General features: G+C 36.2%; 1 protein-coding gene across 1 annotated transcript in view; it reads left to right on the top strand.

The window, feature by feature from the left end:
- Positions 1-24,841, top strand: part of FLT4 (fms related receptor tyrosine kinase 4) — a 92,076-nt gene extending 67,235 nt beyond the window's left edge. Inside the window, exons 22-30 of the mRNA XM_081935801.1 lie at positions 6,525-6,619; positions 8,106-8,228; positions 9,218-9,329; positions 10,174-10,273; positions 10,525-10,630; positions 13,730-13,869; positions 14,996-15,116; positions 19,771-19,856; positions 22,530-24,841. Of these exons, the coding sequence (XP_081791927.1) occupies positions 6,525-6,619; positions 8,106-8,228; positions 9,218-9,329; positions 10,174-10,273; positions 10,525-10,630; positions 13,730-13,869; positions 14,996-15,116; positions 19,771-19,856; positions 22,530-22,743 (1,097 nt within the window). The 3' untranslated portion in view covers positions 22,744-24,841. The remainder of the gene's footprint in view (positions 1-6,524; positions 6,620-8,105; positions 8,229-9,217; positions 9,330-10,173; positions 10,274-10,524; positions 10,631-13,729; positions 13,870-14,995; positions 15,117-19,770; positions 19,857-22,529) is intronic.
- The last annotated feature ends 2,141 nt before the right edge of the window (positions 24,842-26,982 follow it).

Here is a 26,982-nt window from a genome sequence, read left to right as displayed (position 1 = left end):
GACAAAAAACCTCTGTGCTCATCCTGTTTTATAGTTAAGTTTGATAATAGTTTTTATTAATGAATACAATTATTACTAGTTGTACAGCTGAAGTAATTTTATTCAGATATATCTTTGAGAAATTTCACTGATACAAATAGTAATTACAATAATTATGCTAACATACTTACTAAATAAGCTAGTCATAAAAATGTATTTTTTCATATTGTTTCAAAAATAGGAGTTTAATACTTCACCCTTCCCAATTCTCTCTTAGAGACCAGATATTTTTTTATGAGACAGTTCCCTTTTATCAAAATAATCTCCTACCTTTCCGGGCACACCATTCATTGTCTGTCACTTCATGAATATATAAAACTTTCCAAAAATATTTACCATTTTAGTTAAGGTCACATGGCAAAGATATATGATTCTTCAAACGATCATGATCATTCCATGCCTAATCGCTTGCAACACCTGGGCAAAAAGAAACACACAGTTTTCCTGCAGGCAAGCAATTTTGTTATCTGACTGCTCATACATTTCTTTTTTCCAATCAGGAAACAGATGCAGAAAGCCGCCACCGCCACCCACCCACCCAAAAAAAAGACATACTCAATTCAGTCTCAATTTCTTTGACACAATTCATGTTTATTTACTGTTAAATCTCTCATAATTAAACTAATACCTGACAGATAAAAGATTTACTTCAATTAATGGATAGATATCTAATAAAGAGATGCCCTATAATTGTGTGCCCACACCCGCAATTTGCCCAGCCCCCCGCACATGCACACATGACCCCCCTGTGCTCCCTCCCGCATATACACACATCGTGCCTTGTTTTGGCCTTGGCAGGCCTCCCTGAAGCCTCTTGGGCCCCAAAATGGGGCTCCCCCTTCCCCACTGCGTCTCCTGCATGCATAGCAGAGACCTGAAAATATACTGGCCGGGGGGAGGTGTGCACACATGCACGGTGAAGCTGAGCTGGGTGACAGCTCACGTGCCCGCAGAGAGGGCTCTGCAAGCCACCTGTGGCACAGGTGCCATAGGTTCGCCATCCCAGCCCTATAACTTGTGTGAAGGTTGGCCATATTCTCAGCACTATTGCACTTGCTACCCAGCATACAGCTATATGTATGTTTAAGCTCTGTTGTTTTCATTTGAACTAAATTGTACAGAACTGGGTCCTTAGATTCCCAGCTACTGCTTGAAGGGAGATTCATCTTATGTGCCAGTTGTTCCCTTTTGTGGACCGGGAGCACTTGTTCATGGTCATTTCTAGTTTGAATTATCTGCTTTATATGAGCTGCCCTTGAAGTTCACCCAGAAGTTAGCATCGGTCCAAAATGTGGCCACCTGCATAGTATTTTTTTAAATTATTTTTTATTTTATTTTTTATTTTCAAAACAAACACAACACATCCTTCTTTACATACTGTAGAAAGTGTATCAGTTGGTTACAAAAAGGCTTTCATGCATCTCTTCCGCAGTCAACGAACATAATTCATATTAACTCAAGTATTTTAACTCAGATATTTATACATGTTACCATCATCATACCTCCATTTTCATTTGACTATAATTGTTTAAACGTCCTTCATAATAAAATATACCAAGATTTAATACTTAACCACATACTGGCATTTCATTTACTATTTCTAAAATCCTCCAATAACCCTGAATCCTTATATCCTATTCTAGCTAAACATCATAATATTTAATAACAAAGTTTTCTAATCCTCCTTTCCACATCACTGTTTACAATTGACATCCAGTTTCCTTATGTTGTACCCATACCTGTATATACATTGTTATCATTATCCCTCCTTTATTTAACTATATCCTGTATCATAACATTTTCCCCCTAATAATCAAGACTTAACTTTATCTAACTCAGTTCTTTTTTATTAACCTTTATATATAATCCAAAAGGATTTCTAATCTTCCTTTCATGAGTACCATTCAATATTCATATACAGTTACTAGTTATCATAACACTACATATTGTATACATTGTTATCATTATCAATTATTTATTTAACTACATCTATTGTCACTAAATTTCACTAACTTGAACTAGTTTTAAATTATACTCTTCCATCTATCAACCTGTATCTTTCCAGTAGCAAAACAGTCTCATATCTTCTGCCATTTGTGGTGTCAGTCCTCTAATCATCTCCTTAATCAACTTTGTATGGACTCATCTTAGCAACTCCTTGCTTATAAAATCTCTCATGTAATTTCGATGCCCTTCTTCTGTTTCCTTAATCAGCTTATCTTTGATTGTCGGTAGTGTTATCAATGATATTGCTAATAAAATTTCTCTCTTTAAATCCATACATTCTTTTGTTTTTTCTTCTTCTGTATCTTGCCATCTGGGGTAGATTTCCCCTCCATTTAATTCCTCTTTCAGTATTCCACTCTTTCCATTTTCAGAGACAAACCAATTACCATAAATATTAGCAATTTTAATTTCTTTATATTCATTTTCCTCTTCAATTTTTAGGATTTTAACCACCACTTTTTCCATTTGATAAACATCTCCAACTTCTTCATCATATTTTACTGTTAGATACTCTAAGTCTTCCAACTTCTTCTCTATTCTCTCATATGTGTTTGATAATTTCTGTATTTCTGAGAATATCTTTTGTAGACTTAAAATTTCTTTCTGCTGTTGAAATTGTTCCATTATCTCCAGCTAAGGAACACTGCTGCTCTAGCTTGGAAGGTTTTAACAAGATTAAGCATAGATTCACAATAACATTTCATTTTCACCTTTCTCTGGTTAAAGATGTACTTCAAAGGGACATCTGTATGCTTTTCTTCTTATCACTCTCTATAAATAAGCAGTGAGACCTTGGAGTGCCAAGCCAAGATAATCAGTGAGGAAAGTAAGAGTGTTTCGTTTCCAATACACAAACCACCAGCCTCTGAGTAGCAGTGTTATTGTTGCAATCTTCTTTGTTTCTTTTTGTATCTTTTTTGTATTTCAACTTTAAAAAAAAGTCTGATTCTTGAATGAGTTAGAAGAACACTCACAGTAATGAAAGAGGAGAATTTTAGTCCATAGGTTACAAAGAATAATAAAAGAAAAAAAAATAGAAGAAGAAAAGTTAATCCATTCGTTTTAAAAGGCTTGCATAAATTCCATCCATGAAGATAGCATTTAAAAAGTAAGATAACCCACTGTCCAAAACCATTCCAAATTTAATTCCGCTGCTTATTTCTTCTGTTCTCCAATTTAAATCAGTTTTAAGTTTTTTATAGGCAGTCTCTTTTAAAACGTTAAAAATTCCTCACCAGCTGGAAACACTTTCTCTTTCCATATCCTTTCGTTTTGGAGCCACCCCGACTTCATCAGCCTAATGGCTGGATTTTTTGTCGCCAGCTTGAAGAACTTCTCCTGGATCGATCAGGGACTTTGTGATGTCCCTGAGATCAGCAAGATGTATTCTTCCTGTTCACCATATCTGTGGGACGGTTTAGGTCTGTTTGGACCACCCAGCGGCAAAAGTATCAATGGCGATCTCAGAGCATTGAGATCGCACGTTGTCTCATCGCGACATTGGCTTCTCCTCCCCACTTGCATAGTATTTTTTTTTTTATTAACAAGTTTTATTGGTTTTTACAAATTTTTTCGAGGAAAAAGGGTTTAAAAGGGTATAAAAATTTTTGACAGCTACATCATGCGGGGGAAAGCAGTCCCCCCCAAATCTCACAACTTTTACAGAAAAAAATAGAAAAACATCAACATTTGAATAGATATTAGCAGTTTTGGGTTTAACACTAAGTCATCAATATATTTCAATCATTTTTTTTGTATCACTTCCATAAAGGTATATTATAATAACAATTGCAATAATGTTTCAAATCACTTTTGTGACCTGAGTCTCCTGGATGTTGCATCCTCCCCCCCCCCACCATCTACTGGCAGAGCCTCAGCCCCTCCCTCCCTCTTCTCTTGTGTACCATCCCCTATTTCATCTAGGAGAGCATTATGTTTTTTAGTGAAAGCCTCCGCCTCCACAACTGTGTTAATTCTAATTCTGCTGCCCTCCCAGAAAATCAGCATGCCTTCTGGCAATAACCACCTGAACTAGACCCCTTTGTTATATAATCTTTTTGCTAAAGAGGAATATTTCTTCCTCTTATCTCTTACTTTCTTTGGAATTTGGTTAAGAATGGTTATTTCTTTATCTTTATATTTTAATGGTCCCACCCTTTGAGCTCCTAGAACCTCATATCTTGTGGTCTTTCTAAGAAATTTAACATGAACTTCCCTTGGAACATTGTGTGTTCTAGCGTATGCTGAGTTGATCCTGTAAATCAGGTCAATATCCCACCAGAGCTGCTGTTTATCTCTTTTAATGTGTTCAGCTAGAATTGTAGTCATAATCTCCTTAAGATCTTCATTCTCAGATTCTGGCAAGTTTTGAAATCTAAGGAAAAAGGACATCTTTTCAAATTCCATCTTTATCATATGGTTTTCAAATTCTGTATTCCCCCTCTGGATTGTCTTAACCTCCTCCCTCATCCCAACCGCCCCCTCCTCCAGTACATCTATTCTCTGTTTTTTTTTTGTGTGGTTTGTTGTTGTGTTTCTCTGAGCTGATCGTTTAGGTCTGTCAGTTGTTTTTTCAATTCGTCCTGTCCCTTTAAAAGAGATTGAAGCATTTGGTGAATAGATAAATCCTTTGTGCTCTCTTCAGGCGCTTTGGGTTGTAAAAATGACACCAATTGTGTCTGTTGCGTAATCGGGCTGGACGTGGAAGATGTCAGGGCCGAAGAGGCCTTGCCAGGCAGTAGTTTTTTAGGACCTATCATGAACCTCAGAGAGAGTTGTGCGTCTGTGCAAAGAAATGGCGTCTGTGGAGAAGCACAGCTGGGAGAGATCACAAGGAAGGCAAATCCAGAAGAGAATAAATCTTCTAATGCAGCTCCAGATCAAATAGATGAATCAAAATATTCCAAATCCAAGGGAAAAGCGTAATTAGAGAGGCTCCTGGAGATCTCTGGGGTGGAAACTAGTTCAGAGCCATAAAATCTTCCAAGAGAGGAATCTCATTCATAAAGACAAAGAAGAAGGAGGAAGTTGGCCAACTTGGCTCAGCCTTTACAGGAGGTCAGGAAACAACAAGTCCAAAGTTCCATACATAGTTTAGAGAAGAGTCAGTTCAACCATCCTTTCTCTCGCAATTGTGGTAAAAAGTCATTCTCCCATTGTTTAGAGGAAGTGAAAGTAAGTTTTTAACTCTCTCGCTCTCCTATGAGAGGGAGAGATTTTGCAAGTGCCACTTTTCCGAGGGGGGTGGAAATCCCCCCCCCTCCAATCTTAACTCTTCCAAGGATTGAAACAAAGTTCTAAGAAAAACTGCAGTTCATCAATTGAATAGATTAGTAAAAGACTTGGGGAGACTTCCCACCTCACCGCACTTCAGCTGTATCCTTCAGATTGATTGTTTCCTTTCAGGCTCCGCTCGGCGAAGACGTGCGGCGGCATGCAGCACCGCCGTGCACCCCCCACACTTTCCAACTCCTGGGGCGAAGCTGGAGACCCCCCCGCAGCCACCGCCAATCCAGGGGGTCCCAGCAAGCCGCCCTACGGCAGGGCACCCCTCCAAGGCACCCTGTGCTCCCAAAGGGAGCCCACCGAAAAGGCGAGCAGCGGACGCGCACGTCCATCGCCTTCGGGACCGGAAGTCGTCTCTGACCACTTGCATAGTATTGAGCACCTCTCAGATTGTCCATGCTATACCATTGCTGCATCAGTTGCACTGGCTCTGCTTTTAAGATGCTGGTTATCACCTTTAAAAGTGTAGGAGAAGAGATGGCACAACAGGGCTGAAGTGAAAAGGGGGATCCGCCTAGAATTCCTACATAGCCACAAAAGAACTCAGTCCAACTGCTTTGAGTGCCATTGGGCCTTACGCAGCTCATGCTTTTAAGTTTAATTGAACCTTCATGTGTGGACCTGGTCTTTCGCACCTGACAAAAGTCCTATATGGCATATGGCTATCTAGATAATTATCCCTATGTGGATATCCACTTGTTCTACTAAATTGGGTAGAGTGAGCATGCTCTAGGTTCCTTTTCTGAAATGTCACCATCTACTGTGACTACTTAGGAAGTATGCCTTTTCTGTAGCAACTCCATTAGCTTTTCCTTAAAGTGTTGGGGTAGGGTGAGATAGGAATGAGAGGAGTAATGTGCACATAATTTGGTTGCAATGACAAGTTTTTATAATGTTAAGTTTCATTTTCATTTTGTTTTGCTTGTTTTTACTGCCTGCATATAATGCCTTTGTTCTTTGGTTGTCAGCCACCCAGTTTGTTTTAACTAACTAATAATCAACAATAGCATTGTTCCTGGACAATATTAATTGATCCCAATTATTCCACTACCTTTTTCTATTTAGCAAGATTTCTGTGGGACATCCTCCCACTCCTCAGAATGCAGTGGTACAGTAAATCCTGGGGAAAGTAACCTTTTATTTTCCACTGCCAGCCTACAGAATGTAACCTTCTTACTTGCACTTTTATACAGTGGATGATTTATGGCAAAGCCCTCTGACAATGGAAGATCTGATCTGCTACAGTTTTCAAGTTGCCCGTGGAATGGAGTTTCTAGCCTCTAGAAAGGTAAGTGATCTATCTGTCCGTCCATCCATCCAGAGGTGGGTTCCTACCAGTTCGGCCAAGTAAGTAGTAACTCAGTCGGCCACGCACCCGAACCGGTTCTATTGGCAGCGCCATAGGCGCCACCATCTTGTTCTTTGCTTCTGCACATGCATTTTTTTTTACTTCTGCACCGTGTCCCTGAGCGAACCAGCAGTAACAGAAGCTGGAACCCACCCCTACATCCATCCATTCATCCATCTCAACATGTGTCTTTTCTTGATAGTTATTATTGGGGGGAAATATCAATAAACCACAGATTGATGCAGGATGAAAACAAATTAGAGAAGGTTTGGGAAAAAAATTAGGGAAAGCAGTTAGAGGATTCCACTGTCTGTGGAAGAAAATCTGCTTTCCTTATTGGGTGAGAGCAAAAACGGCTCTGAAGTAGGATGCAAATTTTGGCAAAAGGCCTGACTATGGGTTGAGCCATCTGTTCAACAACACTGATTTAAAGATTGGGAAGGAGTTATAAAGGAGAGACAATGTTTTTCCCACCCACTGCACAGGACCTGATAGCGATAACAAAAGCATTAGATTTATATACTGCACCAGAGTGCTTTATAGCACTCTCTGAGAATGCTATAAACACATCAGCATATTGCCCCCTACAATCTGGGTCCTCATTTTACTGACTATGTGAGGATGGAAGGCTGAGTCAACCTTGAGCCGGTCAAAATCCTCAAAATGAGGTGACAGAGCCTATCAGTAAACTGCAGTCAAAATTGCTCCCCCTTCGGAACCGACTTTCAGTTGGGAAATACGTTTGCACACATGCAATGGAATGAAACCCATCCAGGTGAGCTGCTAGAGCATTTTTTTTCCCCTGTGTGTCTATTGGTTTACATGCTGGAACTTTGATGCTTAACGCAGGAGCAGCAAACTGCTCTCCCATAGAAAGAGTCATTTGGGCACTTTTTATCATTTGTCCAGCTGTCTTCTAGCATGTATAAATAGCAGGGGGAAATGCAATACCCTTGAAACACACGTCTGGCTGGCTGCCACACCAATGAACAGGAGTCTAGATTTATTATATGTCCCACCTGTGTCATTTTGTTTCAGTTGCTTGGCCAAGCAGAGACAGCGTAAAGCTATTGAGAGCAAGGTTTACTTATGTTTGCTTATGCATTTCTGGAAGCACCTGCCATTCTACTGTGAGGTGCAAGATTACTGGACAAGATTGCCTTTGATCTGATGCAGAACAGCATTTCTTACTTTTTTGCTTACAATCGTATTTGTGGTTTTGCAAATGATTGAGAGAGACTATAAGGTGTTCAGTACTTTCTGGAAAGGATTTTTTGCTTCTTTTACTTATGTCTTTCACGGAGAGTACAAGCCTGAGAGAGATTTGCGCATTTTTTTTTCCAGTTTTCTGTCCTTTTTGAAAATTTTGTATTAACATTTAATTTATTTTGGATTTCTCCCCGCCCCTTTTTGCATTTTCCTGTAGTGTATCCATAGAGACTTAGCAGCTCGGAACATCTTATTGTCAGAGAACAATGTGGTGAAGATTTGTGACTTTGGTCTGGCTCGGGATATCTACAAGGACCCTGACTATGTCAGGAAGGGCAGTGTGAGTTCTGGGTTGTCCTTTGGGGGAAAAAAGAACTGGTTTCTGAAGTTGGTTGCCAGTCAATATCTTTCAATGTTATTGTATAAAAATCAATATAGCTGTATTAAACATGAGGGGGGGGGGAGAAACCAAAATTCATATTGGAATGAGGACTATTGTGTGTATATTTGATTAGTCCAATGAAGATATTGCCTCTATGGATTTTGGATTTATTTTATTTACTAATGACCTTTGGGCATCCCAATGCAGAGGAGGTGTTTGTCCCAAGAAAGGTACAGTACCTGGAGGAATGAAGCAGACAAATTACCTAGTGTAATTTATTGATATAAGCTAAGTATTAGGGTCAGTGCACGATGGAAATATATGCCTGCTTTGGGCAATCTATCTATAGGTATTTGAGCTGTCCGAGCACAATCTCCTTGCTATTAACATGCTATTTGGGGTTGATGTCAATTGGAAGTCAACATCAACTGGAGGCCACTTGCTCCCCATCAGTAAGAAACTCAACAGCCTTTAGCAGGGCTTGCAAGCAATCTCTGAGTCAGACACCCTCTCCATTTACTGAGAAAGGTCCCTTGATACAACTTTTAAAAATAAATAAATTATGAAGTAAAAGATAGGGCTTTTTTTCTTGCAAACCCATAGTCTACAAAACTGCTTTGAAAGAACGAATAAATAATTTTTAAACGTTATCTTGAAACACTTCTGGTTTTTTTTTAATCGGTATGGTTTGAATTTAAATGTGAGCCAAATTTCACTATTTTCCTTGTTTTGGAATTCACAGCAAATGCAGCTACAGTATCAAGGCAGATAAGATTATTCTAGATTGCAACTTCCTCTTATTTGAAAATGAAAATTTCTTATTTATTGTATTTTCTGCCCATCTTCCAACACCATTGTAGAATCTCTGAAGATTTTCCTGTATTTTTTTTAAAAATATTGTTTTTCTTCCATTGTAACATATGTACCTTCATATCGCTGTACTATAGGCCCGTCTTCCACTCAAGTGGATGGCTCCAGAAAGCATTTTTGACAAAGTTTACACTACTCAGAGTGATGTCTGGTCCTTTGGAGTCCTATTGTGGGAGATATTCTCTTTAGGTAAGTATTAAATATTTGGACTCTTCATGGGATTAGCTATGTTTTTATGAGCATACAATTTAAAAATAGACTGCAAGATTCTCCATATTTCATGATTTTCCCCACCACCACCTGTATTTCCTATAGTTAAGTGATCAATTGCGAAATTCATCTACCACTTTACTTGTTTTATAATTACAAAACTTATGACTGGACACTGTATATGTCAATGATCTGCTATCTCAAGTAATAAACCAGGTTTTACTTAATTAAAGTAAAGCTATACTTAATTAAAGTAAAGCTATAATTAAAATGGCAATATCTACCTGACTTTAACTGAGCTCAAAAATCTAAGCAGAATCATTCCTGGATAGTGTTTGGATGAGAGATCAACTAGCGATACCAGCACTATAAATTAGATTTTAAAATTTGAAAACATCCTGGAAGACAATGACAAGCCATTTTGATATTCTTGCCAAGGAAATTACATGGATAATCCATAAAGTCATTAGGAGTCAATTTAGTTTGAAGTGGACTTTACTTTTAATTCTGAGAATGTTTGTAACATTCTCATATCATGCCAACTTTAGAAATTAAGGCTTGAAAATGTCTTGAGTAGTTATTGAACAACCGCAAACCAATCTTGTGATTCTGGCTCTTTTTACAGAGAATATTTCAGCTTGTTTAATGGCTTCCGAGTAGCTACAAAATGGTCATTGTGAAATAGATTCCATTAGAGAAGTAATTAGAAAAAATGCCTGTATTTTACTGTACTGCATTTAATCAAGTAGATAGGTACAACTGCAAGAATCCATCTATTATTTCTTTTTTTCCCCTTTCTCTTTATACCACTGCATCTTTTCAGGAGCCTCCCCTTACCCTGGAGTACAAATCAATGAGGAATTTTGCCAAAGACTAAAAGATGGCACCAGGATGAGAGCTCCAGAATATGCTACTGCAGAAATGTGAGTCAAAGTACTTCAATATATAGCCAACAATGAAGGTACTAAATCAACAAATTATAGATGTGCAGGAGGTTTCAGAGCTTCTTGTATGGGAGACTGAGGTGAATTATAGTCTAGCTGCTTACATCTCTTTTGTAGTAACACAACCAGTCTCAAGTATAGCATCCAGCTTAAGGTTGGGTTTTTCCTTTACAGAGCTTTTCCATTTCATCTGTACCTGACTAACCGTATGCAAAAATTGGTTCTTGCAGATACAGAATAATGCTGAATTGTTGGTATGGAGATCCCAAAGAAAGGCCAACATTCTCTGATTTGGTTGAGATCCTGGGAGATCTTCTTCAAGAAAATGTTCAACAGGTCAGTTTCCAATTATTATCAGAACACAAAGACAAGCTGAAGTAGTCAGCAATATCTGGAGTTAATTATTATTATGGTTTTGTCACACAATCAGCCAGATGTTCAGAATGGATTTGGCATTTTTATCCATCTATCAAGTCCTTCTCAGGGCATAGGGAGAGGCTGATGTTTGATGGTATTCAAGGTATTGCAAGTAACACTGCCTTTTGCAATTGACTCATGGTATTTTGTCAATGACGATAGTATTCAAGTAGTGCTCCAGTTGTTTTGCGATTGCACCCAAGACACCTATTACTATTGGCACTACCTTTGTTTTCTTTTGCCACAATCATTCTGCTTATGTTTGCAGGTTTTTATATTTTGTTAATTTTCTCTAGTTCTTCTTCTTCTATTCTGCAGTCTCCATATCCACTATCTAGGCTTTTTTATTTTTCTTATCAACAATTGTTAAGTCTGGGGTATTATGTTGGTGCCTATCTCTTTGAATTCTAAGGTCCCAGAGCACTTCAGCATCTTCATTTTCTATTAATTTTTCTGCTTTTGGTCTTGCCTGTTCTTGCTTGCAGGCAGATGTTATTATTACTGAGTAAACATAGTGTGATCTGGTATTTAGGTTGGTTATCAGTTTGTGAGAATGAATATTTAGAGACCTCCTATCTCCCTCTTAAAGCGACTCTATGTCATTACATAATACATGGCATAGCTTTCAATGCAATTTTGTAGCTTTCAATTAAATGTCATTGGACAGACATGAAATGTTTTCATAGTTCTTTTTTTTTAAAAAGCTAGAAGCAAAAACTGTTCATTATATCACTGCAACCTATGCAATATCATCAAATTGGAAGAAACCACTTTATGTTCCAGCCATTCTGATGAAGAATCTTCTTTGCTCTGTTTGTTAACAAATGCAGCTTATCAAATCCCACAAATATCCTAATCAGTTTGGACTGCTGTGTGTCACACAGCAGATCTGAGGTAGAAATATGTATTTTACATTAATACATATATACTGCATGTATTTAAAATACATATATTTTTAAATGATCTGTGCAAAGAAGGCAAGGCACAAAATAAAAAATTAACTTGTGGTATTACTAGGTTGATTCCTTCCATGCTAAGAAAGTCAGAAAACAATTAGACTTTGTATTAATAAATTGTGTGCAAGAATATCATGATCAAAAAATGCATTGACTGTATCTTGGCTATAGTCAGTATTTAGTTTTGGATTATAGTTGTTTATTATATACTGCAGAACGTGCAGCTGAAAGCAGACAGAGGATAAGAACTGCATTAGGCTGTATTTGGCATCAGAAATGTTGAATGATACTACAGTAATGCTATTTCTGAAGCCTCTGAAACTTACTAGACAGTTTTCAGTTTTTAAAAACCCACCCAATTTCTTAGTATTCTCTTTGATAATGTTAGAGTATTCTAGATTGCTATCTGTTGCTATTCTTCATTGCTATTCTTCATGCACTCGCATTATTTATTCGCATCGGATCATGCAGTACGGTTTCTAGGGATAACCCCCTGGACTTACAAGTCCCAGATTTTGTGACTGAGTTTTTTATTTTCTTCCCATGTTCCCATCCCACTTCAGGGTACATCATCAAATTGGCTGGCTTATTTATATCACAAAAGAATTTACATGCTTTCTTTCTGCACTATGATTTCACCAGCTTTCCCAATTGATAGATTGATATTTTATATAAATTTTATTAAGTTTTAAAGAGAAAATAAAAGTTAACAAAAAGTAATATAATAAAGAAAACAAGGAAAAGAGAAAGACAAACATGCAGAAAGAAAAGATAAAAAGAAACAGAAAGAAGCTTCTGATTTCCTTTGCAGCAAATACAAGTATGATTACAAAATTATCTCTTGCTCTATGGTTACAAAAAAACCTGTCATTTTTTTCTATTATATACTATTTTTTCTAGTCATCAAAATTACAAGTCATAAGTGCATATTTTCTGTTTTATGCAATAATCTATAAGGGGTTTTTAACCTTAGCTTTGTCATATCCCATATATCCATTCCGCCCAAAACTCAGCTTCTAACTTCAATAGCGCTACTATTTCTCAGCAACAAAATTTGAATGTATAATTTTAAATCTGGTAAACCCAATCCTTTTAATTCCTTTCCATCTTGAAATACCTTATTTGGGAGGAGGGGGTCATCTAGCAATACAAATTTAGATACATACTTCTGCCATTGTTTAAATGAATCATCAGTTGTCAAAACAGATACTGCTTGAAACAAAAATAACATTCTAAGTAAAACAGGTTAAATTTGTATTAACAACTTCACTATATTGCCAAAAATATTCGCTCACCCATCCACATAATTAGAATCAGTTGTGAGCGAATACTTTCGGCAATATAGTGTATTTGTGCTGCCCATGAAATGTAAATCAATTTCATTCATTTTCTAAAATTCTCTCCAAAATTCATATTTTCAAAACTTTAAGTAAACAAAAAACCCAGTTCAAATTATTATAAGTCTTCTCTGCATCTAAAAAGATCAGTGCAGCATGTTTTCAGTATTTTGTTCCAAATATTCCAAAATATCCAATACAGTTCTAACATTATCTTTTAACTGTCTTTTAAGTTAAAAAACCATATTGGTCCTCGTGAATACATTCTTGAAAAATTATTTTCAATCTGTCAATTAAAATAATTATTGACTAATTTTAGTTGTTCCATCAGCAATTAATACAAGGTTGGAATGGAATGCCTTAGTTTCAAATGTTATGAAAACCAGAAATTGATATCTAATATATGTTCTAGTTTTGCTTATTTGGTTATTTTATATTATGGCTGCTTCTAGAAATGAAATTTCAAGGAATTGATAACTAATTATGCAAATAGTTACATTTTAAAATCTAATATGTTATATCATTCTTATGAGATAAATTATTATTTATTACTTTCCTCAGTATATGTCCATACCATCATGGGCAACTATTTAGAAGTTCTTTAACTATGTCTTATTAAAGATACAAAGAAGACACCAAAACTGTATTTATATCCATTGTTGTGCTTCCTGTTGGTAAAATCTTCTATCATCATTGCTCATAAACATTTATCTGGATTCTTTTAGGAGGGGAAAGATTATATCCCATTAAATGACTCTCAGAGTTCTGAAGATGATGGCTTTTCCCAGGTGGCTTCATCCATCCAGCAGAATTCTGATGAAGAAGAATTTGACATGAAGATACACTGTCATAATGTAGCAGCAAGGTAACCTGGTACTGGTTTTTGAAAAATATGATAGGAAGTCAGAAGTAGCTAAAAGTCAGCCAATGTTTTGAACAAGGATTTTACAAGGATTACATGTCTTTCTCATACTGATAAGAATTTCTCAATATTACCAGTCACATCTAAAATCTTTCCAATGAGGTCTTTTAAATTCTATTTATTTAAAATACACCCCACAATTATTGGGTTAGGCTTATTTGTATAATGTATATGCAGAGGGCTGCTTTCGTAATAAGTCAACAGTTAGCATGTCCTACTTCTTGTAGGACAATGAATATTTTCCCTGTATTACTAAAGATGGCTACCTCAAGCACTAAGAAGGAAATTGCCAATTGAAATTACAAAGTGACAAGAACTATGACACAGAAAAAGAAATTCACTATTTCCAATCAAAGGATTAGATGTTTCTAATGCCAAGAGATTAATTTTCGATGCTGGTTGTTAGAAGATTAGGAAGGTTCACCTGAGGTGTGCTGAAAAGATGTATAAAAGTGTCCTAATATAAGAGGAAGGGGATCATGACAGGTAAAATAATCCTTTGCCTGCCAAAAATATCACATAAAATCCTTGGCATCTCTATCCAGTATTAGGTGACAACTGATTGAAACGTCTTTTATCTGTACAATTCCAGATAGATAATTCAGCGTTAGATGGACAAATAGTATGAGTTGGAATACTAAGGCAGATTCTTATATTCCTATATTTAAAAAGAAAAGCAGCCTTGGAGGCTGCAATCAAAGTGCAAGAATATCAATGGGAGGAGGAAGGTTTTAAAATGTCTCTACCATTCATTTTGGTGCTCAAAATACTTTGCTCTTTCCCTGATAAGCTGGGAAGTTTAAACATGGATTCTTCCGTGTTGATCTTCCTTTCTTGATCCCAAGCACATTAAGATTGTAAACCATAAAAAGGGGATTGCTGCAAACATAATTATATGATGGACAAGTAGACCTTAAATATGCAATCTGGAGAAAGAAGTCCTTCAGCCCAAGCTGATAATTTGCTGCAGAGTTAGTATTTGTAATTAGCCCAGTTTGATTCCAAGAAAGAGATAAAATGAAGACTACCATAGCTGAACTCTGTATCTTCTCTGATTTTCCTCTCCTAGATATTATAATTGTGTATCTTTCCCTGGCTGTTTTACTGGCGGGAATCAAATAAGATGTCCATCCAGATTAAAGACTTTTGAAGAATTTCCTATGACACAAACTATGTATAAAGCACATCCGGTGAGTAGACAGTTTTCAAGATAAAAAAGGAAATGCAAAAGCCATTAATTTGTACTTATTTTTCTGCAAAAGTAAAGATGTCTTCAAACTGACTCCTTTTGAATACATAGAAATATTTAACAATACAAAACGGTAGCCTTGGTGGCTTTAGACTTGGCTACTTATGGAGCCCTCTCTTTCCCAGCTATTTCTAGTCATCCCGTCTGGTCCAATAGAAGAAGCATGGTGTGTCATCTGGCAGGACTCAAGAGGATGTCCTTTTCTGTCAGGGCACCTGCCCTGTGGTACCTCATTAGACCTGAGATTAGGTTATCCCACCACCACCATATTGGAGTTTCACAAGGCTCTAAAAACTGAATTGCAATAAATCCTGTCTCCTGGATTTGTTGATAGTTATTGGTTACGTGTTTTAATTTTACATTATGTATTTTATTTATTTTATCTATTTTATGTAAGACGCCCAGACTCACGTTATGTGAGATGGGCATCTACATAAATCAAATAAGTAAATTAGCTTGCTATTGCATTCTTCCTGGCCTTGATGATGTTTCAACTTCCCAATTTAGAACTGGGATATCCTAGTGGATTCCCATCCTAATACAACCAAGATCAGACTCTGTTTAACTTTCTCAGATTCAGTCAAGTTCAGTTAGGTGCTGCCATCTGCTGTGACAGATATGTGTACAATAATCTAAAGATTTATTCAAATGATATATGTACACGTTTCATTTTCTGCCATAACGAAACACTCACTTAAATTACAACTAGTTTGTGTGGATAGCCAAATAGCTTTCTAAACAAAGAAGAAAGGTTTAACTAGATCTGTTGCATTCAACTAGACACAATGGCACTCTTTGGATTTTTAAAAAGTTAAATTTTGGTGTGAGAGAGCGGAATATAGTATGATTTCAGTGCTGACAAAGTAAAAACTTCAGGACCCACATCTTCCAATACTCCTTTTTTGTTTGTGAGTAGTATGTTGAGTAGTTTGTGAGTTGCATTCCAGTAGACTCTTCCCTCAGCAGACAGCACAATTGAAAATGGGAATGGAAGCATATATATAACTCTTCTCCATTTGTTTGTTTTTTGTTTCTGTCTATATTATTTTTTACAAATAATTAAAGATGTGAACATATCTGGCATCTCTTCCTCCTCCTATTTTTTCCCTACAACAGCAACACTGTGAGGTGAGTTGGGCTGGACCCAAATCACCCAGTGAGTTTTCATGGCTAATGGCAGACTTGAACTCACAGTCTCCCACTTTCTAGCCTGATGCCTTAACCTATAGACCAAACTGGTATGCCATCTTCTCTGGCATACTTAACAGCTACTTGGTTGGGAATATAACCTACATGCAGGGGATGATGCAGTAGAATCCATCTTCACCGTTTCCATTCTGCACATGCTTCTCTGGCACCACAAAAATATCTAAGTGCGAGTCAACCGGAAGTTCTCCAGCTGGACAGGCAAGGTGGGGTGAGCTCTGAAGAGTCTCACATGAACTCTGTCTGACAAACCAATCCAAAATCCTTTTTGGATCAGAAACCCCCCTGGGGGGGGGGGTGAAGAAGGGACAGCATCTCATCAGACCCAGAAGGGTATAACAGGTCCCTTGTAGGTCGGAGATTTGCTCTCTGAATCAGAGTCAGGGCGGCAGCATGGCAGCATGGCTGCACAAGAAGCTGGCTTCCAGCCAAAGCAGCTGAGTAGGAGCGTGCAGGACAAGATGAAAGCCCGGCAAGAAGATCTAATTAATCCACAGTCATAAATTAGAACTTGGAAAAGGCAAAGAACCTTGAGAGTATAAATAATATTAATGGACAGATCTGGATTTTGGCAAAAAGAAAGAAATAAGGGGGAAAATGGAGGGTTGAACCACTGGCCCAAAAAGAGCCATTTGCCTGAAACATATGTGGACAGAAATCTGGACAGAAAAGAGAAAGTAGAGAAGTGACAAACCCACTCAAATACAAACTCTAAATTTGGTTTTGGATTTGAAAAGATTGTGTTTTTAAAAGAGACTAGGAGGTTGAAATGAAAATCAAAACATACCGAGGAGATTTGCTCTGTTCAAATATCTTCTAACTAACATATCTTAAGCAACACCAATTAATGCAAGATGGAATGTAACAAGGGAAAAAAAATTAAAAAGCACTATTTTCTCACTGATAACCTAATCTTGCCTGTGCTGAATGGAATGCGAAACTCTGAGCAGGAAGATTTAATTAACCAATTGCCATAAATCAGAACTTGGAAAAGCAGGAGACAATGAGAAACATTCCGGAATTTGGCTATATGGAAGTTTGTTCCAATTAATATATTTTGAGCAACTATAAATGAGAGATGGAACAAGGGAAAAAATAATAAAATCAAGAACTCTTTGCAAAAGATCAAGATGGCTCCTGCTTCTCTTCCTCTTTACATTAGCTGAATTAGCTAAATTTAAGGTGGACCAGAACTTTAAAATAAGAACTGTATAACTAACTGCAATTTTGGAACTGGACATTAAGGCAGAACAAAAGATCAAGATGGCTCCCTCCTTTCTCCCTCTCCACATCAGCTGAACTAGCTAAATTTAAGGTGGACCAGAACTCTGAAATAAGAACTGTATAACTAACTAACTGTAATTATGGAAAGGTGAGAATTTGAAGAACTACATGAAATTTTAAAAAATATGCATAAATCATTAAAATCAAGTCTAAATAGAATTTTGAAATCAGAGAAGCAAGAACTGAAGGAAGAACTGAAGGAAGAATGGGGGAGGGATAATAAAGGGGTAGAAATGGTGGAAAATAAAAAGCATACAAAAAACTTCATTGGGTTTGACAGTGGTATAGGGAAAATTGAAAGGGGGGGATGTGTCCCAACAAAAGGAAATAAAAAGCAGACAAAAGATTTTACTGAGGTTGACAGTGGCATAAGGAAAACTCTAGAGGGGGGTTATGCCCCAACAAAGGGAAATACAAAAGATTTAACTGGGTTTAACAGTGGCTTGGGGAAAATTGAAGAGGGTGGACATGTCAAAACAAAGAAAAGGGAGAAGACAGGAATAGAGAAGTGGGGAAAAGACTTACTAGGGAAAAATCAGATAATTAGAAATTGTTATATGGGGAAATATAAAACTGGGATATGTGGTTTACTCCTATACATGATAATAAAACTGAGTTGCTAACTGATTAAATATGTTAATGGAAAGATAATTAAATAAGGGTTATAATATATGGAATATGGACAAATATGAAACTGTTATGGGGAGAATGTAAAGCAGAGATATGTGATTCACTTTTATATATGATAATTAAACTGAGTTGCTAATTGATTGAATATGACAATGGAAGGACAACTAAGCATGGGTTAAAATATACGAAACATGAACATATATAGAACTCCTAAGATGATGAATAAAGTGTGATGTGTACGCTTGTAATTCTATATGGTAGATTAAGGGAATTGTAATGAACATTGAACAGTAAGGATTGTTATTTAAAGAGAATTAAGAGTATCAAAAGCCAAGATATGGAAAAATGGAGAGGAAACATGAACTATACCTACAATGGGAAATTATTGAGATTACAAAGACAGAATCACAAATTTGGAGTATGTAAGGATGCATATTATATAAATATAATGATGAGAATAGGAATTGTAACGAAGTCTACATCTTGCCCAAAATAATAGTATACATGTGACTATATGTTATGAAAATGAAAACATAAAAAACTTTATAATAAAAAAACCTGTGCATTGGTAGTGGTGGAAATTGCAAAACGTTTTCGTCTATGGTGCCTGTCATCTCTCATATCTCCAATGGATTCCAAAGAAAAACAATTACCAACCTAATCCAAAGGGAGACTCCCCAAAAAAACCAAGACACAGAACAGGACAACGGCTTCGCCCTCTTCCCTTACATCAAAGGCACCACAGATAAAATCAGCAAAATTCTCCACAAGCACAATATCAAGACAACCACTGACCAAAAAATAGCCAACTTCTTAAGAAACCCCAAAGACAAGATCCAGCTAAAAAACCAAGGAGTCTACGAAATACCATGCAAAATCTGCCCTGCAACATATATAGGAAACAAACAGGAGAATAAATGCATGCAGAACACAAAATCACAGAATATAAAATCACAGAACACAAGAACGCAGTAAGAAAAAAAGAAAAAACTTCCCCCCTTTTCCAGCACCTTAATTTTGAAGGAACCAGGTTAATTTCCAAAACACAACACTTCAACAAGAGAATAATTATGGAAGCCATCGAAATAGATCCCCACAACATGAATAAACGTGACGATACCTCCCGCCCACCAAACATCTGGACCAGCCCTAGTCAACAAACGAACCCCACTCACCACTCAGGCCGTTACAATACAAAACAACAATGCACACACAGCCAGCACCAATCAGCACCAATCTACCAATCATGATACAACCACACAACCAATCATTCCACTTATTGAAACAAAGCCAGCACTCCATACTCCCCCACTAAGATTTACAGAAAGACAGCAGCTCCAATCACACTTTAAGCCAAAAACACCAACCTGAAGATGGTGAGTGAGTGTGGAAAGAAACAAGTAATTGCACACCTTATGTAGTTTTATGCATTCCCTCCTCTCTTTTAACCCTCCCTTTGCTTCTACTTCTTGCAGGATAATCAGACAGACAGTGGAATGGTTTTGGCATCAGAGGAGTTTGAGAGGATAGAAAACAGGCACAGAAAAGAAGGCGCATTCAGGTACTTTATTATCATACTCTCCCAAATGATGTTCTCTCTCTTCTCAGTAATCCAAAATGCCCAATGGGGCTTCTTGCCAGAGGACTAGGAGACCCAAAATACATGTTCTCCTGAAAATTGGTGCTTGTGGCAGCATTGCTAAAGGCATCTAAAGCAAAATTGATTGAATGGAATGGTTGAAAAGAGCTACAGTATTTGAATTCTGCAAAGAAAATGAAGACATACCGTACCGGGGCATACCAGTCGTATCCCACCACTGCTGAGTATTTATGAACTGATTGGGTTTAGAAGCTCACTGGCCTGCGGTTTGAGGGACACAGTTCAGAGGGGATATTTAAAATTGACAGAGTTTGCATAATTACTCATTCACCAGAAACTAAATTAGGCATCTTTGCTTGTGCCATTCCCTACTGCTGTGTAAAATCCTTTTGATTTCTCCCACTTACCCATTCCTTCCCACTACTCAATTCTCATCTTGTACGCAGAAAAGGTCTAGAAGTAGAGGAACATGAGAATGAAAGAAAGAAACCCTAATCTCAGAGCAGGATGCCATTTATACAACAAGCAAATTTTTAAATGGAATGATCCTATTCTGGGCTTGGACCAAAGCCATATTGGATAGTGGAGGTCAATAACCACTGGTCTATCTGGGGATGACTATAGCATATGAAAAACTGTAATTTGGAGGGGAGGAGGGAGGGAAGAAGGGAAAATAGTATTTGAATAAACTATTCTAGCCTGTAGAATGGAGTTGATAAAGACATATAAGATGTGATTTCTTGGGAAGAAATGAAAAACTGAAGAGAATTCCATTAAAAGCAGAGCTGATTAAAGTAGTAGAATGAAGAACCAGCTTTTTCATTTGAAAATTTGTTGTTATAGAAATTGCTAGTTTACATTAATATGTAAAAATTAAAAAAATGATGTTATCATCTTATTCTACTGCACCAAAGGGAGTCAGCAGTCGTGCCTTTTCTTAAATTTGACTTACTGATACAGAATTTCTTTGGCTAAAACTGTTTAAAAGAAGGTATGAAAGACAAACCTGACAAGTTTGAGACTGATTTAAAATTGGACTTAAAAATTATATGGATTTTAAAATGATACGGAAAAAGTTGCTACACCGAACATACAAACTACACTGGCTAATGTCTTAATACTTACAGTAAAAAAGATACACAAATAAGAAACCAAGAGAGTGACCTTGATTATTTTCTTATATTAGATTTACAAAAGAGGCTTGTTCATGCTTTGAAGAATTTTGCAAGAAGGATCAAAGAAAAAAAAAGGAAAGAAATCAAATTCTAGGATATTATTTGAAGGGATTAAAGATAAAAATTATTAAAACTAAAATGAAGCAATATAGCATTGGCTTATTTGATCAAAGTAAAAAATACATAACTTTTTCATTTCCAACCAACTTAATGGATTTTTGCTGATGACTGAGATTTAAAGGATTTATTTATAGATAAGAATTGGGATATGGGAAGAAGAGATCATTGGTTTTATTTTAAGAGATAGTGATATGTTATTAAAATTGTTTAGACGGTATTTGTTGTAGATACAGAAAAACTGACTGGGCCATTTATGAATAGAATAAGGATTCTTTGATGAGTATCTGCTTAGGAAAAAGTGTGTTTGGAATGTGTGGTTTAAGCATTAGTTATGGTTTGATTGACAAAATATGTTTATGATGAAAGTTTGGGAGAATCAGTGACAGATACCAGGCTAATAAGAGCTGTGGAATGTAGATATGCCATTTTTTTGGTAGTGTCAACAGTGAATGTTGGAAAAAACATTAAAATTAAATTAAACAAGTAGAAAGTAGATTGACTGCAGGAAGGTCTGAGTCTTGTCTCAAAAATACAGGAAACTGCATTAATCTCCCAACAGTGAATGGTGATATAAAGACCATGGATGTGGAAGAGCAGAAATCTGTTTATTAAAAGATTTGTATGGCTGTCCATCTTAAACATAACTTTGGGTGGCTCACAACAATAAAACCAATCATAAACCATAAAACCATAAAATAAAATAAAAACATGAAAAGAATTACATTATAGAAATGTGCCATTTGGTGAAACAGATTGCAGCTAAAAAAAGTATGCACATAAAAGAATTAATGCTACCAAAAAAAGGATGAAAAGTATGGTATAACATGGAAATATTATTGCACAGATGCAGTAAAAAGAAAGATAAAATGCAGAATAATTTTGATGGAATGAATAGTGAATGAAAAAGGCTAAACAAGAAGACCTAACAGAATATACAGTATGAAGTTAGAGGTAAACGTTATGTCACATTTATGGAAATAATTTTGATTTGTTGAAGAGTGGAACTTAAACAAATGGTATTAATGTTATTCTCCCAAAAAAGATAGATGAAAATGTAGTCATAAAAGTTGTGAGAATATTGCTTTAGGCTGTAGCTGACATTGATGTAACTGAAAAAAATATTCAAGTATAGGTTTGGCTTGTTATGGCATGTCTTTAGAAAGATCTGCTTACTTTGTAACCCTCTTTTTTTCTTGCATAAATTTATACATCTTCCAGACCAACCCATCTCCAAAATGGTTTGTTCTTAATCTTTCTGTTGGTCAGAAGCTTTTTAAGGAAGCTTAAGTTAGAATATGTCTTTGTTGGAACTGACTTACTGGCTTTTTTTCTCCAACAGTAGTAAAGGATCCAACCAAAATGCAGACCCAACAGTGGATCAGTCCAAACCAAGGGGCAGAGGTCGGCCATTGTATCAATCAGAGCTCCGAGGTCAGACTTTTTATAATAGTGAATATGGGGAACTATCAGAACAGTCTGAGGAAGGCAGCTGCACTCCACCAACTGAAGGCACCAGTCCCTCCCTCCTTCATGCTTCATTCTTTTCAGACTAATGCAAAAGGAGAAGACAGTCATGGAGACACCTTGCTGAGAGATCCAACAATGTCTTCTCTTTGTGTGCCCTTCAGTGAAGAATACATATTTTTGTCCTAGAAGAAACCACAAAGATAATTCCTGTGGAACAGATGGAGAACTTCTTGGTTAGGAAGATGGAGCTATGCCTTTCAAATTAAACACTATTCTTGCCTTTGACATGAATGGAAATTCTTGTTCCAATGATCTTTTAAGGAAGAGATCTCAGACGCAGTTCTATGGGATCTGTTTTGAGAGCATCAGCCACTGCTCAGCATTCAGCCTCCATTGAAATTGTTCGCCATAACGAGCTTTATTTCAGGTCAGATAAAAATAGATGTATCTTAGCTGAGCAATTTTACTGATATGCAATTTTGTTTGTTTCTTCTCTTGTTTTTCCCTCTATTAGGAGAGATGGAATAAAAAAAATTAAATTAATGTAGGCAATGGTGAAGCAGCAACATCCCCAAGCTTTGATAATCCTTCACTTGATGTTTTTGTTGTTAGTAGTGAAGTCATGTCCAACCCATCGCAACCCCATGGACAACGTTCCTCCAGGCCTTCCTGTCCCCTACATCTGGAGTCCATTTAAGCTCACACCCACTGTGTCGGTGACTCCATCCAGCCATCTAATTCTCTGTCGTCCCCTTCTTCTGCCCTCAATCTTTCCCAGCATTAGGCTCTTCTCCAGTGAGTCCTTCTTTCTCATTAGGTGGCCAAAGTACTTGAGTTTCATCTTCAAAATCTGGCCTTCCAAAGAGCCGTTAAGGTTGATCTCCTCTAGGACTGACCAGTTTGATCGTCTTGCAGTCCAAGGGACTTGCAGGAGTCTTCTCCAGCACCATAGTTCACTTGATATAGACATTCCAATAAACAACTTAAGGCGTAACTATATTTAAGTCTTACACAGACTTATTTCATTTATATTAGACATCAAGGTAGTCTCCCAGCTTGAATCTTTTCCATACTTTCACTGTTTAGACATGTGGAAACTGCTACAACGTGTGTGTGTCTTAGGAAATTAGGCAATTTAAGGAGATTTTATTTTCATTGATTAGTTTCACATACTGCAAGAAACTACAGTTTGTTTAACCATTATTTATTGAATAAAATACAACTGTCTGAGTTTACATAACATTCTAGGTTTGGTGTGAATTATACCACTTTTACCGGGAAGCAGAAATTGCATAACCAATAAAAAATAATTCCTAAAAATAGAGAAGGCAATTTTAAAAACTCACAATCCATTTGTATGTCCAAATTATGGATCTTTGTCATCTAGACAATCCACTTTTTGGGATTTGATGGTTTTGCTTTCTTTAATTGCAACTTCTGTTAAGGGATCAGAAAATTAATATGGTCTATGATCCTACCAAAAGGTTGGTATTGTTCTTGTAAAATCTATATATTACTTTAAGAACAAGAGATATAGTTCTTGGTTAAGATAATAGAGAAGAATATAGCAGTATTCAGGAGGAATCTGACAAAATTGTAATACTCTCCTTTTCTGTTATTTGTAGATTTTTATTTCCTTTTCATTTATGTATGATTTCTAAAACAATGTCCTGTTCCTGACAGAAAAATCCAAATTTTACATTCAGAATAAATATTTCAAACATTAATTTATCTAGATTTGTATAATTTGTATATTTATTCTGATACTAGAATTTGGAAATACCTGAGCATATGCAGGTGCTTGCCTGCTATCAAAGACACAAACTTTAGCGCTGCTGAATTTCCTATTTCTACTTGGAAGCTGTTGCTTGGACACATTTGTTTTCACATTTGTTGAACAGATTTTGTGTTCATATTTGTGGGAACAATGCGGATATAGCCAATCTGATATGTTTATTCATTATGCCTTACATAATCTACCAGTCTTCCTATCCATGCTCCAGTTCTGAAGGATATTGCTATAAGAAAACATCACAAGAACATTAATGAAAGCATTAAAAAATGGATTTTGATCAGCCTGTATACTTCCTTTTTGAATCCTGGACAGTCCTTGCTGCCACTCGATAGTGTTTCAATGTCAAAAAATATCTGCTTGCAGGCCAGGCTTCTGTTTTAAAAACTGAATTTTACTTATTTTATTTTCCATATTGGGCATATTTTTGTAGATAATATATATATATATGTCTGTGTATATATCTTCCATAAGGCAGTTTTATGCTTTTACTTCTTTGTAACTGTTTTTCTCCATGTCTTTTCTACATCATTATATTTTGTATTTTGTGCAAGTGCACTCAATGATATACTGTTTATTACATTTCTTATGTATAGAAGAATATAATTGTGACCGTAATTATTTCCAGAAGATTCAAAAGGTTGTCATTCTGTGCAGAAAGATTGATTTAAACAATACTTTCTGTCAAAGAGTTTATAAAATTTAAAATTTCATATAAATGATACAATGGGACTTAACTGAAGAACTGCAGAATTCCTTCCTGTTAGCTGAATTTCCACTGAATTAAATAGCTGACAGCATCACAGAACAAATTCATTTCAAACACTGCAATAACCACATGCAAATAAAGATTCCTGTTTCCAGTTCATAACTTGCATGCAAAAACACTCTCATAATGTTATGACTCAAATCTGATCTCCTCTTTCCATCAGTAGTGGGAAGCAGAAAGATGATATTGCAGCTACTTCATTAGCTGAATATGATGTCTCTTCAAAATGTACAAATAAGGGATATTTTGAAATTACTGAGCTAGATGCTTTTTCAGCATTCATTTGCAGCTTATATTATTGCGTTGTTTCACCTAATTTTAAATGGCAATTTATGTGGGATTATGTCATTTGAAATTTTCAGCTATCAAGTGTAATTATTTGGAAATTCCTGGAGGAAGAGGAGGAGGAGGAGGAGGAGGAGGAGGAGGAGGAGGAGGAGGAGGAGGAGGGAGAAGGAGATGATGAAGAAGAAAAATATTTCACTAGGCTTGTATAGTGCCCTAATTATGTCTGATTTTAAGTAGTTTGCAGACCTCCAATAGTAATAAATCAAAAATGAAAAAATATATCAATACAATAATATAGAATACTCAAATACTGAGAAACAACTGTAATTCATATCTATTTATTCTCCAGAGGGACAAAAATCCTACATCGTCCCTGATACAGCTGATTAATCTAACTTTGCTTTATTCAGTTTGTAGTTCAACATGCAGTTAGGTTGCAGGTACATTGACTCCCAAGCAGGACCTCTGCCTTAGAATAGTAACTCATTAAAACACAATTATAAAAATGAAAGTATGCAGAGATTACCAAAAGTAAGATAGAATTCATCTTTTCTTTACATTTATTATTTTTGTGACAGTTATAATTCTGTTCAAATTCTCACAGTTCTACAATTGTTTACATTGTATACATATATACAAGTGTGTGTGTGTGTGTGTGTGCTTAAAAGTATACTTTTAAAGTATATATTATCTTCCAAATGCACTTCATTTTTTTCAGGCTTTTATATATTTTGAAACCATGACCTTGTTGGTTGGCTGAGTCATTTTGCAGAAGTATCATATCTTTTAGAGGAATGAGATGTCATAGGATAATTGGTTTGTAACTTACCTCTTATTTGATATGCAGCTGTGCTGATGTTAATTCTCAGAAACAGCCTCTGTTTCTTCTATGAAGGACAGCTTCATGTTTTTCATTTATTGGTATGGAGTCACTAAACTTTGCTGGGGCATTTCTTATATTCTGCATTTTCTTTGAACAGATTCACATCATTTTGAGATAGAGAATTGCATAGGCAAATACTTAAAATGTTTAGTCTACCTACATTCTAGAACTAAAATGTTACAAAAAGAAAATGCTGAATTCTGTAAAACTCTTCTCTGACAAAAAAAATCTAAGCATTCAACAAATAAAGTATAATGGTAATATTCTTTTATTTTATAGAAAGGTAAACAAAAGGGGATGGTATGTGGAACCAAACATCTCTAATGATTTCTCCAACCTCACTTTAGATGACAAAAAATCCTTTAAAATGTTCTAGATCAATTTAGCTTTCCAAAATATATATATTTTATTCTCTGATTGGGATAATAGTTTTTTATTCATTTAAGATGAACAAATGATCCTTGACCTGACAAAAATATGAACAGGCAAAAATCAAAAATTATTTTTGCTGCCTCCAAATTCATCTTGGAGTAAACTATTATTTAGGATTTCAGAAACTCTTTTGACAAGAGTTTCTCTTCTTGCCTCAAGTT

Source organism: Natrix helvetica (genome assembly GCF_964273705.1).
Source record: "Natrix helvetica genome assembly, chromosome: 1".
Taxonomy (NCBI): domain Eukaryota; kingdom Metazoa; phylum Chordata; class Lepidosauria; order Squamata; family Natricidae; genus Natrix; species Natrix helvetica.
Note: the sequence above shows the minus strand (reverse complement) of the source record. Positions and strands in the feature narration are given on the sequence as shown.